Here is a 15,095-nt window from a genome sequence, read left to right on the forward strand (position 1 = left end):
TTCCATGTCCAGCCACCTAGCAGCAAGTGACAGCAAGTGATCCAGATCTTGAGGAGATTCTCTTCCAGCTGCAGAAGTGCTGCACCAACTGCACCAAATCCATGGTGATTCTTAGAAGGTCAGAGCCCCAATGGACATTCATGAAGCCTGTGATGGGGCGTTCCACAGGGGAGAGATGCAGTCCTCCTTACCTCTGCAGGCAAACCACTCAATCCATGCTTGATTGTACTTGGAGTCTCTTACACATCGCTGCCTAGAGAATTTATTTTGTGGCTTTATCTTCAGACATTTCAGATGTTTCTTTACTGCTTGCTATCCTATGTGGGGAGTTTTAATAAACACTATGGACAAAGATTTCATCATCCTTTGACTGCAAGTACAGCGTCAGTTTGACTTGACTCTCAGTAAGAGTTTTCTGGACTACTAATCTGAAAATATTTAATTTGATTATATGGTCTTTTATGTCTTTCCTTATTAGAGGAAGTTTCTGTTTTGCTAGCAGCTCAGTAGGACACAGCTGCCTCACAATTTCATCCAAATACAGATATTTCTGATTTTTCCATATTATACTTTGGCATGTTAGCAGCCTGTACATAGGCTCAGTTTTTCTTAGTCCATGGACAGTTATAAAATGCTGGCTTGCATCTCATTCTGTTTGCCAGTGGGACTTCACAGGTTTCTCTTTTTCTAAGCTGTCACCCAAGGATTTTGGGTCATATTTTATAGCTTGTCCCTTTTGTCTGCTTTGTTTTTTCTACATTTTATCTTAACCAGAATACCTGCTCAGCTGTTATAAAGTTTTGTATGTTTGTGGAATTATGGCTTTTTTTGGCATTCACTAGGCAATCTTCAAAGAGTTCCTAGCTTTTTTTAAAACTGCCACTTACACTTTAATACCTTTTCATAATTAATTGCTTGAATAATCACATTAAGGAATTGCTTTCACTGTAAGTGACTCTTTGTAATAGTTATGAAATGAAAGTTCTGATAAGGCCCCTGTTCCTTTTCTGCAGTGCAAATTTCTCTTGCCTGTCCATCACAGCTGACATTCAGGAAATGAATTGGTCATTTATTCTGGATTGTGACAAAAAATGCTTCATGGTGGTAATCAGTGTCCTCTGTCCACCCTGTCAACAACATCTTTATGTATGATGTGTGTTAGCCTGGGGAAGGGAAAAACTAATTGTAGTCAAAGGTCAAGTGATATTTTTATGTCTGCCCCATTCTGAAGTTATAGCTGTTTCATAAATGTCTAGGAGGTTGCCTAAAGTTGACTAGAAGGGTGACATAAGTTACTGAAAGCCTCAGAAGCTTTTTATATTCAGTTGTAAAGTAGACTTTGAAGCTTAAAAATATAACCAATAAGTATAACCACAGATATCTGTATGTATTGAACATAGGGCTCTGATCCAGAAATTACTTCTTAATCTGGTTAAGATTTAAAACCACATCATGTCCTTGCTGTGTTAAACTTCAGTGAAGGCTCAGGTACTGATTTCAGCTGGGTTCTTATATGCCCGCTATTACTGAAAGTTCTTCAGCACAGTTATCTAGATTAGTTTTTTAGCAATTTCTGATTTTAGGTAATTTAAATAAACTTAAGCTGATGTTTTCAGAAATGCTTGGGGCAAAACCACATAACTCTAGGGAACAAACTAAAGACAGCTTCATGTGTTATGTCCTCTCATCAATTTCATGTGTAATTAAATTTTTATAGCATTAATTGTACAATTTTGATATTATGTAGAAGAATATAAAAGCATGTAGCAAAACCTGCTTTTCCCACTTGCGTAGGTAATAGTTTATTTTCAGCACAATGGGGGATCAAGGGTTTTTTTGACAGAATTCCAAATTCATAAGAGCTACATTTACAGTAACTTTTAAAAGGCCTGACTTGAGTTGCAATTGTCATCACTGGACTTCAAGCCTCCTTTTTCATGTAAAGTCTTTTCAGTATAGCAAGCAATGGCAATCTATTTCTCATAAGCAATGTCTTAGCTTGTCCAGCTTAACTGGAATCCTGATGGTAGAGTCACATATTCAGCATGAAATTTTATATAGACTTGATGAGATGTAGCAGTAAATGGAGCGATGTTTGTATCCTAAAATGAAAGACAAGAAAAATTAAAAGCCTTATAGAACATCAAGATCCTTTGAAAGTTAGAACTGAGGTACAAATTGGATCATAGATTGACAGTGATCTCAGTAACTGTTCTAGTTACTGTTGCGTTTCTCCCTCAGGATATTGCAAATATTTAAAACACAAATACAACGAAGTATGGAGCAAGCTTGTTTGATGCCTCCCACTAGATGTCACTGTACGGTCTGAGTTGGAAGGCTTCTAAGGCACCACACACGCCTTTTGCCTTCACTTCCACTCATCTGTGTGGAATTCATGTCAGAATTAGGGAAATGGCCTTGTACATGAAACAGTAAAAACTCCTTTTGACCACTGCTGTGGTCATGGAGGGAGGGCAGTACGCACCGTTCCGCAGTAGGGCCCGGCGGGCGCATGGCTGGCATCTGGCCCGTTGTAGAGGATCAGATAGTTGCTGCTGCAGTCCCCTGGGTCATCGATGCTGATGAAATCAAAGTTCACTGTGACAATTCGTCCCTGGGGTGCGGTAATGGCCCACTCGCAGTCAGTGTTGTTGGGGTAAGTCGCCGGGTAGCTGGGGCTGGCAAAGGAGCCACTGGTGCCGTATAATGTTCCGCCGCATCCTGGAAGCAGATGCTGTTAATTGGCCTGGAAGGCTTCGTTTCACAAGGCAATACATGATGTGCTACATTAGTACTGTACTAGTCAGTAACAGTGCTGAAAACCTGAGAGAGTGTGAGATAGGACAACTAACGTGGCTAGGAACATTAATAAGAAATAAAACTGAAGCTCTAGCTTTTAGCTTTAACAGCCTAAGTATTTGCAATGGGCGTTAGACCATCACTAAATATTAAAACCAACAGCGTCCCCCTCCCAAATTCTTTGAAACAGGAACTGAAGTTTTAAGTCTCTGCCTTAGTCAGTTCATTTCGCAGCTACTCAACTGGAGGTGAATTTGCTGTGCCTGTTCTTTGGCAAGAAAAGTAGTGAATCCTCATGGGATAGAAAAACTCAGAGAAATTAGGCATATTAAGTCAATCAAAGTCCATTTATAGCAAAATTCAGTCTTCAACAGTGGGCAGGAGTGGATGACTAAGGAAAAATGCAAGTTTATAGAGGAAGAATGTGCAGGCCATCATCCAGGTTACCCTCACAGTCTCCAAGAATTTTCAGCTTACAGCTCCCAGAGATGGCACCTTTCCCCTTAATAATGTTTAACTGATGAACTTGTGTGGGTAGCCCTTGAATCCATGTAAATTTGTAGCATGCTATGGGAAGGGGCTCCACAGCTTAACTGCATACTCTATCAAGAACTGGTTTGTCTAGTTTGTTATGAGCCTATGAGCTCCTGGCTTTATATGATGACTGCTAGTTCTTCTATGGGAAAAGTCAAAGAACAGTGGATCACTATTTATAATCCAATATCACTCAATTTTATAGAATTCAGTAGTTTCTTAACCAGATTAAAAAGTCTCAGCATACCTCATACAGAAGCCACTTTTAATGTAAAGCCCTTTGTTAATCCTGATTTTTTCATAAGAGGAAGAGACCAGAACTGTGCACATCATTCAATATTTGTGTAAACTATGGATTTATACAGTGGCTGTCTATTTATTTTCTCTTCCTTTCCCAACAATTTCTATCATTATGCCAGTCTATTTGACTCTTAGTAAACTTTTGTTTTCATGAAACTATTTTACCCCTAAGATCTTGATGTTGACTACTGAAAGTCAACTCACTGCCCATATTTTTGTAAGTAAAGTTAGGATTATCTTTTTTTTGACCACATTCTTTATTGACACTTTCCTACACTGAGATTTCTCTGCCTTTCCATCACTGGGTCACTCAGTACTGTATGGTTATTCTGCAGTACTTCTCATGTGGCCACGAGCTTTCCTACCTCTAGTAACTCAGTGTCATGAAAAACTATTACTCAGCTGTTCACTGCCGTTTATAAGCCATTCATGAATGTGTCCATGATATAGTCACTACACAGCCTTATAGGTAGTTTATTTTCTTAGGGCAGCTTCCTGTCTTTTTCAGGCTTAGCCATGCCTAGCTCCTCGGGGATATCACAAATGGACTACTGGAGCTAGCTGAGTCACCACCAGCACCACCCCTCTGTGGATCCCAAGGCAGATGTTCCTGACATTTTGCAGCCTCTCACTGAAAGAAGGAGATCTTTATCTTAAGGGGACGACATCATCTGAGGTTTCTAAAGTCAACATTAGGAGAGGGAATTGGTTCCATCTTGTAAAATGAATCTCGCCCCAGTGGCCTTGAGGAGCAACTACCTCTCTCTGGTGACTGAATAGGGTGAACTGTGGGCTCTAGGGAAGGTATAAAGTAGTGATGAGGAAGGATCCATAAAGAGCTGAATTCCACATTGCTGCATTTTCCTTCTGTGTAGAATTATTTTGTGGCTACAGCCTTACCCCTTGATGATGAAGTCCAAGTAATTTCATATCCATCATGAGCCACTGAAAAATCACTTTTGAAACGAAGGTAGACAACATGGTTTTGGGGGAAGATGGGACTGGGCACAGTGCTTCCACAGAACCTGCCAAGTAGTGGTGATTGCACATCACTCCCATTCCTGACCTTCAGGGAACACAAAAAAATTACAAAAAATACTGTCAACATTAAATTCCTATGCATTTGTACACCAGCACAATTATTCACGAATACAAACACAGCACAAACTAGGTATGCTTACTATAGCTGTAATTTTAATCCTCTATATTTCCTACCACATATTCTTGTGTAGAAGGAAAAAGAGGCCATTAACTGGTCTGAGTTTTATAAGTAATTGCACAGAACAAGTATCATCAGAAACAGGCAGCTAAATGTTATAGCGTGTATATCTCCCGACTGAAAAAATTGCTTGACTAGTAGCTAAGATGTTCTTATGCAATTCAAGCCCGTGTTTTGCTTTTCATAAGAAATCTTAATATTCCAGATGAAAAGATTAATTCTTTACCCTGCAGGCTGCTCTTTTCCCCAGTCACTTTAAGACAGATCATATTACATAGCTCAGATTTAATCTGATTTTTTTTCCTGCAATCCAGTAATGCTGGTGCTTAGATCAATTTCTTGAGACAGTAAAGAGGATATGAAAATAGAGCTAAATAATGATTCTGCAACAGACATCTGATTTTTGTCATCTGACCAGAGAACAGGGAAATGTGCAAGAATGAGGATTGTGTAGGAGGAAGATTCAGTTTTCACTGATACAAAGTACTTTTGCAAGTGTCTTACAGTTGTCACTAGAGTTTGTTGGTTTCTGTTTTGTTGGGTTTTGGGGTTTTTTTAATTATTTTTTTAGGAAAAAAAAACATTGAGAAAAATTTGAAGCAGATGGAATCTACTGCTATAACAAAACCACTCAGATTTATGGCTTTCTGTTCATTCATGGCTGTTAGTATGAAACACAAACTATTCCAGATGACTCTGTTGACTGGGTAACCTCAACAAGAGCTAGGTAAGGATAAAATAATGAAACTATTTATTCAGTGGGTTTGGATTTACTAGGATATATTGTTTCACCATAAAACTCTGGCAATAATTAGTCCCTAATTCAGTCAATTCAACTCAGACTTGATCCAAACTTGATCCAGATATACTAATATCCTTTGAATTTAGCAGATTTTTACATAGGCTCACAAAATATGTATACTTGCATGATACCTCTAGGAAATCATGTGCACAGTGGATGCTGTCTTCCAAACTGAAAGCGTGGAAAAAGAGAGATATTGTGTGATTTCGGGGAGCTCGAAGAATGATAGAACAATCCATATTATTGGGGTGATAACCAGGCCAGCCAGGGCTCTTCAGGTAACCAAATGACTGATTATACTCTCTGCTGCAACCTTGAGACAAAAAAACAGAAACATGTAAGGATTTTAGATCTCTGTATTGCATTTCAGTGTATGAAATGAACAAAGAGAATAGTAGATTTTTTGGGGCATTTCTTCAAGCTTACCTGTAGCTTGATAGGAAAATCTGACTCCATTGTTAATCATATATTCATCTGACTTGAAAGTCACAATGGCAGTGCGATCATAAGAATAAAACTCAGGGACTGGAAAAGTTTCAGTGCCACAGAATCTATGGACTGACCCTTGGCTCTGCTGGAATTTAATATATCACAAGTTACTTAATGATATAATTCAGTTTTATATGTACTGAACATAAGGTAAATAAATCTCTCAACACTTTCTATACCAATTATGAAATTGCATTTTAAAGTTCTCCTGGAAATCACTTAATAATATCTCAACATTTCAGGTTGAATTATTATTAGGAACAAATAGAATGTAAGAGTTATTCTCATGCCAAAATGAGAAATAATGAAAGAAGGTTTAGAATATGAGGGACATAAATATTGGGGTTTTTTTCCTGGTGTTTTTTAACACTCTTCCTGGCATGAGTATTCATTTTTATTATGGTTTGTGGATAGGAGGAAGCACACTTGCTGTGGGACAGTTTTTCCTGTGTGTTAGGTTTGGCAGTACTGATATTTGGTTCAACTGTGAAAAACTGTGTGACGCTTGCCCAGGTCTAACTCCACGTGTGCACAGAGTGCTTCTGAGAGGTCTGTGTACAGTTACCACAGGTCACGTGGGGCACAGTCAGTAGTGCCTTGGATGTGCCCCTCACAGAGGATCATCAACGAATATATTACCAAATAGTACATTTCTCCTCTCTTTCCAAAGAGGGAAGGGAGCTGAATGGGAATGGGGGATGGTATCCCCAGTAAATTCCTTACTGTTGGTGAATCCTGGAGCTCTAGGTAGTTCTGAGAGCAGTCCTGGCTGGAATGGAGGTGGAAGGCCTCTACCACCACCCTGACTTGCTGTTGTGGAGGGGCGTCAATGACCCAGGAGCAGAGAGTAAATGGTGGATATTCATTTGGAAAGTTAGGAGATGTTGCAGTCACGGATGTAGAAGTTGCATTATAGATTCCTCCACACAGGCCTGTGTAAAACAGTAACAAATGCATCATAGAGTGAAAACTGGGTAAAACTATGTTTTGAGCAAAACTCAAATGGAGTTGAGTTTTGGACAGTATACTTTTGTATTTGCCTTTGAGTCTCTAGAGGGAAAGCAAAAAGCAAAATACATGCTAGTGGAGTCAATATATGTCATCAAACTCAAATAAATGTTTGTTTCCTATTTGTTAACAATCCATGAGCATTTCTGTTTTGTACTCTCAGACTGATAGCCTCCTCCCAACCAGCTAAGACCAAAGGGAATTGTACTGGGGTCAAGCTGTTTTTAGCTTGCCTAAAGATGTTGTACTACTGACTGTCTTTGCCCCTTCCTGAGACTTATGTCTAGAACAAATTCTGAGATAGTATTTAAATCTGAATTTACATAAAAGAGTTATAACTATATATATATGCATACATATATTTGTATACTTACTATCAACTGCAGTGTAGGTGGCATTGAAACCCCTCCTTTCCACATAACTGTCTGTGACAAATTTCACTGTCAAGAAATTACGGGTAGAAAGAAAAGGAGCTGGCACTAGAGATCCACAGAATGTGCCAACTAAGTTGGCATTTTCATTATCTCCATCATAAAGCTGAAAGAAGCAAAATATATAAGTCTATATAAATATATAAACTAATAGTTTAGGCACAACAAACAAATAAAGAGAAATAAAATTCTCTGACCCTGCCTTACATTACAATTTTCTTTACTTGACAGTGCAGCGTGTTCTGTGCTTTAACAGGATGTTCTTGATTACCGTAATTATTCACTGCCATACTAACTAATTCTGTTGGACAGGGTAAATCTCATTATGGAACATTCTGGTCCTCTCTCAGCAAATCTATCAAAAAATGATTACATTTTAATTTGGCACTCTCATTTCTTTATTATATGTAATCTCAAAGAGCTTTTCAGTGAGAAGATTAATTTTATTCATCAAAATGTAGAATGAAATCCTTGTTCCATTGAGTATCTCCAATGTTCAACAGGATCTATAACATTCCTTGATGGAGTTTGTTTAGCAGCATTCTGCAATCTGATGGTTTGTATGCTCATCTCCAAGAAAATAGCTTCTACACATGAGCACTGAGCATCAAGATTTTGATGAAAAAGAAGAGAAAAATTATATTAATTCTAGTCCTTTCAAGCAATTGTGCATGTATATGCATCATTTCCCTCTGCCTATGTCACTCCTGTACAGAAGTTATCAAAAATAATTCACCCTTCCTCACCGCCTTATCCTCAATTTTTAATTCTTGATTTCTCTTTAGCTGGTTCTGCTCAACTTCAACCTGATATTCTGAAGTTTTACTTTACATGTGTTTGAGTTTTGTTTCTATTCTGTGAAATAAATACTCATTAAATGAGCAGTCCAGGATCAGAAGTGTGTGTAATGTTAAAACTCTTACTGGTTTCCAGAAAGGCAGAATGACATCTGGCGTAGTAATCTAACCCAATGAAAAAATTATATTATATTAAGGAATTTAATTTCTTCTTAAGATCATTTTCTATTAATTAGGTTAGCCTTGTGGGGAAAATAATGCATTGTATCTCACTGATATTTTCTTGTTAACATACTGAGCTGTCTTACTTTGACATAATCATATCGACACATCCAAGCCGATTGTGCTTCAAGCTCAAATGAAGTGAAGGTGAGGTTGATCCGTTTGTTCACAGGTGCAGTTATGATCCATACACAGTTCAGATTTTTCTCATATCTTCTGGTCACGTTGGAGACTGGAGGGCCAAAGGTAGAAGCTGAAGAAGCTGAAGTTGACAAGTAACCACCACAGCCATTCTGAGGTCCTGTGAGGGAAGCAGAAGCTTTTTAACAGCAATTCCTGGCATTTATTTAATCTCTAACTCTTTAATTTAAGCTAGGAGCTTTTTATCTGTGCTACAGTATTTTACCATCCTGTCTTGCAAGGACTGAGTGATTAAAAGATTTTCAACACAAAGAGAGACACGAATCACGATTAGATTTCATAGAGTGAATTAAGAAAGGCTCATGTCTTTTGTTGAATATAAAAACAGTATTTACTTTGAAAATGTATCAACAGAAGTTTCTAAAAGGGACTGTAAGAAGACAGAGGGCAGCAATGAAACAGAAAAGCGCTGGTCTGAGGGCCTTGGAACGGGATCCTTGCTGGCCTCTGAGAATATTTAGTCAGTAGGGGGCACTGAGCTGTTGGCTTTGAAAACGTGATATAAACTCGAGTTGCTTCTTTTGGCAATACAGCCGCATCCTAGAGGGGCTGAATTTGGCAGCCTGACACTGTATTCACGAATCTAGCTAAAAGGGACTTCTGGAAGTGTTTTGCTTGGTGGGAACTTACAGCCCCTCTGAAATGCAGGCTGCTTTTCATTTGGTTCCCACAGACAGGGCTAAGTCCTTGACTTATTTACTGTGAAAATTTGAGCTCAATAAAGTCAGTCACATTGAAAGAAATTACCTTGGGGGAAAAGCAGTTATTTATCACATTGAATTCCAAACAAACAAAAACCACAGATTATCTGGCAGGCAGGCTTTTTTTTTTTTTTTTTAATATAGTTTGATTTCCAGAAGTTGGACTGGGCTAGTAAACGTGATCATCAATTCATTTATTTCCTGCCCCAGTCTCTATCAGGTCTCCTGGCCACTTATTTAACTCTGAAATTTAAATTAAATATTGTTTTACTCTTGCTTTGGGGTCAGAGGAAAGAGTTTTTGGAAACTGCACTGAGCAGAGGAATAACTGCAAGTCTGTTTTCTCCTGCAGCAAATCCATTTATGAGCATTCAATAACAGATGAAGCTACAGCTGTGGCTAAGTAACACAAAGCAGAGTTTCAGAATTTCATCTGTGTGTGTAAAATACGCCTGTCTGGCACATTTAGTGACTTCACCTTGACACACTGATGCATTTCCAGACATATAAAAATGTGCCTTACTTGAGCTACACTATTACAAAAGATCACGCTGGTGAGAAATCAGCATCCAAGCATCAGGATTGCATCAGTAACCCGGGGCTTGCGAGACTGTAGTGGTTAAAGCAGAGTGACTAAGGCTGAAAGTTGTCCTGCTCCACCAACCAGAGCCAGAAAAGCCCCACCCTGTAAAGCAGTTTGCTTAAACCCGAAATCCTCATAACGTTAGATTTCAGATTTTCTATACTTAAAAATGACCAGAAGAAACTTACTACAAAGTGAAAAAGCCAGAAATTAATCGAGTATAGTCCAGTTTAGTGGGCATTTAATGAAGTCAGAAACTTGGAAAAGTGTTAGCATTCATTCCAGTGCCACTGTAGAAGGCGAGAACAACAGCAGGGGAGATGTAAGCAATAAATCACATTCTCACAAATAGTCTGGAAAGGAGGAAAATGTCAGCCAGGAGGGTGCCTGGGCCCTAGGAGTGCAGTTTCCCTATATTTTTCCTCTGCATTCACCCTTCTGCGTGATTATTCTGTTCCTCTGAAACAATGTTATTGGGGCTGTCCCCTGCAAACTTTTAAACATAACATTAAGCATATAAATGTCAATCCAAGATCATAGTCTGACCATCCAGCCCTGCAGTACTGAATCTGGAATGCGTATATGGGTCAGACACTAACAAAGCTCCCCTTCCCTTTTTTCAAGGGTAAAATTGCAGAGATGCCAGTCAGACCATAGCAACATGAGTCAGGGAATTGCCACAGACCCATGCAACAGGAAAGCTCTCAGTGCTGCGGGATCATTCTTTTTTTGAATATTAAATGTCTGTACTTTTGCAGTAGTGAAATTCACTGCTAACTGTGCAGCTATAAAGACAGCTCTAATACAAAACCAAAAAATGTACATGTGGGTAAGCTCTGGGTGTACAGCATATGAAAAGGACCCGACAAAGAGAGAAGCAGGCCAAATTCCTATTATCAGAAAATTAGTTCTAGCTCCTCTAGTATAACCAGCAATATCATCTAAGGGGAGATAAATAACTGAAAAGGTGATTTATAGATGATAAAGATGAAGTTCCACAATCCTTGGCCTGCTCAGCTGGGATAGAGCCAGATGCTTACAGGACAGTACATTATAAATAACAGCTAAACTGGAGGCTGACCAGATATCAAGTAGTCCTACATCAAGCCAAATAAAGAGGAGTCCTTGTTGAAAAATCCATCTATCTTGGTGCTTTTCAGTGCTGACCATTGTTACATCTGATTGCAGGCACTAGAAGTTACACAATAGTGAAACTGTGTAGATGAAGGGAACACCCACAAGTAAAGGAAGAACCAACTGCTTAAACAGGAGGGAACTAAGAGAAACACTATCTCGCTGTGTTTTAGCCAGGACACAACATATTGCTTTAAAAATCAGCACCACTTCTGAACAGAAGGCCAAAGAGTAGCCATCCAGCCTGCAGGTGATTTTTCAAGGAAAGATATTCGTCACTGGCTAACACAGCCAGAAGCATATGGAGCTAAAATCCAGGCAAAATCTGGGACTGAGAAGTCTGTTAATTTGTAGAATAGACTCTTAGATATTAAAAGCTGAACTTGATTAAGATAATGAGAAATGTACCTTATAGAAAAATTTGTATGTCAGCAGATGGAGCATCTACATGGCTGGCTGTTTTGTTTCAGTCTTTGCTTTCTTATTTGAAATAAAAATCATAAGGTCATCATAAATAAGATGGCAATCTTGTTCTCATAAACAGCTTGCCAGAGAATGCAAATTATCAGAACTAGGGCACACACTGTCATCCCTAATTGCTTTTGGTGGGAAGCATTAGTGAAACTAAAAGGCTCCAGGACCATTCCGAAAAGAAGGAATTGAAGGTTCCCTATGGCAAATAAAAATCATTACAGCAGAGACCAAGCACGTGTTTCTCTGTTAAGAGTTCTACCCTCTAGATATGGAATGAAGATGAAGATAAATCTTTGAAGCTTCCTGCCTTTGAAGTACAGCCAGGGGAAAGGTTCATTTATACAGGTATGGGTGCAATGAAAGGGTAACCTACTGAATCATTTGAAATCTATCAGAATCAGCTACACCACTGACATTTCAAAAGACAACAAAGCGCTTTTGGGGTCTTTCCCTTCTTTTCAAAATGAGCACCCTAAACAGCTACTAGAAGGTTGCAAAGTTAAAGAAATTGTCTAGTTCTGCTTGACAGTAATGAAAATTCCCTCCAAGACTTCTGACTCTGATTTGTTTTCACCTAGAAGCATCCCTGGGAACCCTAAACTTCTCTCTGATCTAAAGATGAGTATAAGCAAAGATTAATTTAGTTAAGACTAATTCTTCTTTCTTGATGGATCTTATTTCCAGTGCATGGGAGTGGCTGGACTTACTGTGGCTGTTACAATTAGCTCATACCTTGTCTGGATCATGGCTTCAAACATTAAGGCTCAGAAGGACAGGGCTGGAGTGAGGAATTGTACTCTTCTGCTTTGTCTCATGGCTGATACTGAAGGTTGGTGAACTTCTCAAGCTGGGCTGTTCCCATGTTTGGCAATCATTGCACCAACATGGTGATTTTGTGTGGCTGCAGGCCCTGTCCACAGGGCCTCTGAAAGCACAAGGCCCTTTAGAGTCCTTTTCCAGCCTTTATGCAGAAAAGCTTTTTGACTGGTTTGATGGCCTGGCAGTGGTCCTAGCAGTGACATTTAGGACTGTAAAGCCCCAGTATCCTGCTTTAGACAGATTTCACAAATGCAGTCAGATGAAATTTGTATCTTTAAGGTTCTTTGGACTGATACCAAATATAAAAGTTCAGACATGCTCTGTGCCAAGCCTGCAAAACTCTGATCTATGTACTGTCCTATCCATCTCCTTGATGCTTGTCTGGGAGACCAGAGGCTGACGTGCAGTCTCGTCTAATTCCAATACTTACTAATACTGAATTAGTGTTCATATTTGGCACCACAGCTACTTAAGATTTTGCAGATTTCTCTTGTGAATGAGAAATGTCTCCTCAACTCTCTTTTGTATGCACCAGAGGACAGATTTTCAGCTGACAAAGTCATTGACTTCAGTCAAACTAAGACAGTTCACGCCAGCAGAGTTCACACACAGTTTTGTGAAGGGTCATTAATCTGAATATCCCATCAGCTTTCAACCATTTAGTTACTACAAATATATGTAATTACTGTGTCTGAAAACAAGTTTTCCCCTCAATTTTTCAGATCATACAAAAATTTCTTATTTTAATGTCTGTTTTTCTTCTTATCTGTCCAATTTGAACATGCAAGCCCTTTTTATTTCTTTTGCTTTGGAAGAAGAAATCCTTCACTGAAGCTAGTCAAGCACTGTTTGGATGCAATCCTATGCAATGTGCTCTGGGATGACCCTGATTGAGCAGGGGGGTTGAAGCAGATACCCACTGTGGTGCCTTCCAACCTCACCCATTCTGTGACCCTGTGGTTAATTAACTGACATTTCTGAGAGGCATTTGTAGACTATCCCTTAGCTCAACAGTTGTATTCTTTTCAAAGACACCAAAGAGATATATTTCAACACCACAAATGCTTTCTAAATTTAGTGAGATTTCAAGCTGATGGATATTTGAGACCCAAAATACATTTAGAAACAGTCTGGGAATTGTGACTTATGATCATATATTCTGATCTTGTCACAGATGTTCTTATTTTCCTAGACTATAATAAGATCAAGAAAAGATATGATTAGCCACAATTTATTCACTTATTTTAATACATAAAACTAACCATAAGTTATCCATGACAGTGTAATGAAGTGTGTAATGCTAATGGGTAATATATTTGGCTAAAATTGAATGAACTGAAAGCCCAAAGAAATTTCTGCCAGAAGATTTGTGACATTCAAACAATTTACTTCTCAGCTAGACCCTCTGCAGCACCAGGTTCTGAGTTCAGGCTGGATACCTTGAGATACAGCCCAGGGAACCAGTCCTAATGGGATGTGAAATCTCTGGAAGTCACTGCTGCTTTTCCAAAGGCAGGAGAAAATACAACAACATTCACATGCCACAGTCAAGGACACATTCTTCTAAGATTTCTTTTTTTTTTTTTTTTGGTGCAGGAAGAAAAATTGGCAGGATTCAGCTGTGCTGATGTTATGTGCCTTCCACATAACAAGCCATAACTGCTGTTATCAGTGGAGGCGCCTAGTGCCACCTACAGCAGGTACCACCATTAATTACATAAATCAGTGCAATGAACTATTTCTGGTGGTATGAGAATTTCAATGTGACTCACAAAAGGACACCTACCCCTGGCCTATGCAACAGAATATCCAAACCAGTATTTTACACCTTCTATTGCTCATTCAGAATTGTGGGGGCCTTTTCAGCAATTCTGAACAACACAAAAACACTCTGCAGCAACTGTGCATGCTGAACACTGCTGAAAAAGTGCACCTAGAAACCAAACTTAGAGTAAGCCATAGTTTCAGTTTACAGGACAGAACATGAACTACAATAAAATGAGGCTTTTTTTTTTTATACAATAAAATAGCATAAAAAATGCTTTGAACATTCTACTGGATCAATTTTTAAAAACTAGACTGTAATTTCATTAGGGGAGAGCATAACAGTAAACCTGTTAGTGACAGGCTTTTAGTGTATTCAATTCCACACAGGAAATAAGTAATTCAATACACAGCAAATAGAATAAGAGAAGGCAGATACCTCTGGGTGATTTATCAGGTAAATTACAGATCATCTTATCAAGAAGAAAAGCATGTAGATTATAAGCTATTTCTATTATATGCAAACCAGATTATTTATGTAAATTACCTATGAATGCAATTTTCTGGTGTATCAGGGAAGATTAATTTTTTCCAGCTATTTTTCTTCTAAACTTTACTTACTTATGATTATTTTTCTCATGTAAAATGATTAGTATTCATTCAATAGAAATGATGATTTGTATAAAAAGAATAGAGAGATCCTAGAGGAAAAAATTGAGCAAACTGAGGACAATGTAGAGGACGGGGTGTTTCAGGAATTAACATTCCAACAGCCTAGTGGTTGCCAAAGCTTTAGGAGGCATTTCTCCTGCCCTACA

General features: G+C 38.7%; 1 protein-coding gene across 1 annotated transcript in view; it reads right to left on the reverse strand.

Moving 5' to 3' along the window:
• Window positions 1-1,986: 1,986 nt before the first annotated feature.
• CUBN (cubilin) overlaps window positions 1,987-15,095 on the reverse strand; it is a gene marked incomplete at its 5' end in the record, with an annotated part of 141,510 nt that continues 128,401 nt past the window's right edge. The window contains 8 exons of the mRNA XM_084215400.1: window positions 1,987-2,102; window positions 2,486-2,721; window positions 4,534-4,699; window positions 5,786-5,967; window positions 6,081-6,228; window positions 6,867-7,075; window positions 7,526-7,688; window positions 8,688-8,902. Of these exons, the coding sequence (XP_084071526.1) occupies window positions 1,995-2,102; window positions 2,486-2,721; window positions 4,534-4,699; window positions 5,786-5,967; window positions 6,081-6,228; window positions 6,867-7,075; window positions 7,526-7,688; window positions 8,688-8,902 (1,427 nt within the window). The 3' untranslated portion in view covers window positions 1,987-1,994. The remainder of the gene's footprint in view (window positions 2,103-2,485; window positions 2,722-4,533; window positions 4,700-5,785; window positions 5,968-6,080; window positions 6,229-6,866; window positions 7,076-7,525; window positions 7,689-8,687; window positions 8,903-15,095) is intronic.

Source organism: Fringilla coelebs (assembly GCF_963513975.1).
Source record: "Fringilla coelebs genome assembly, chromosome: 1".
NCBI lineage: Eukaryota > Metazoa > Chordata > Aves > Passeriformes > Fringillidae > Fringilla > Fringilla coelebs.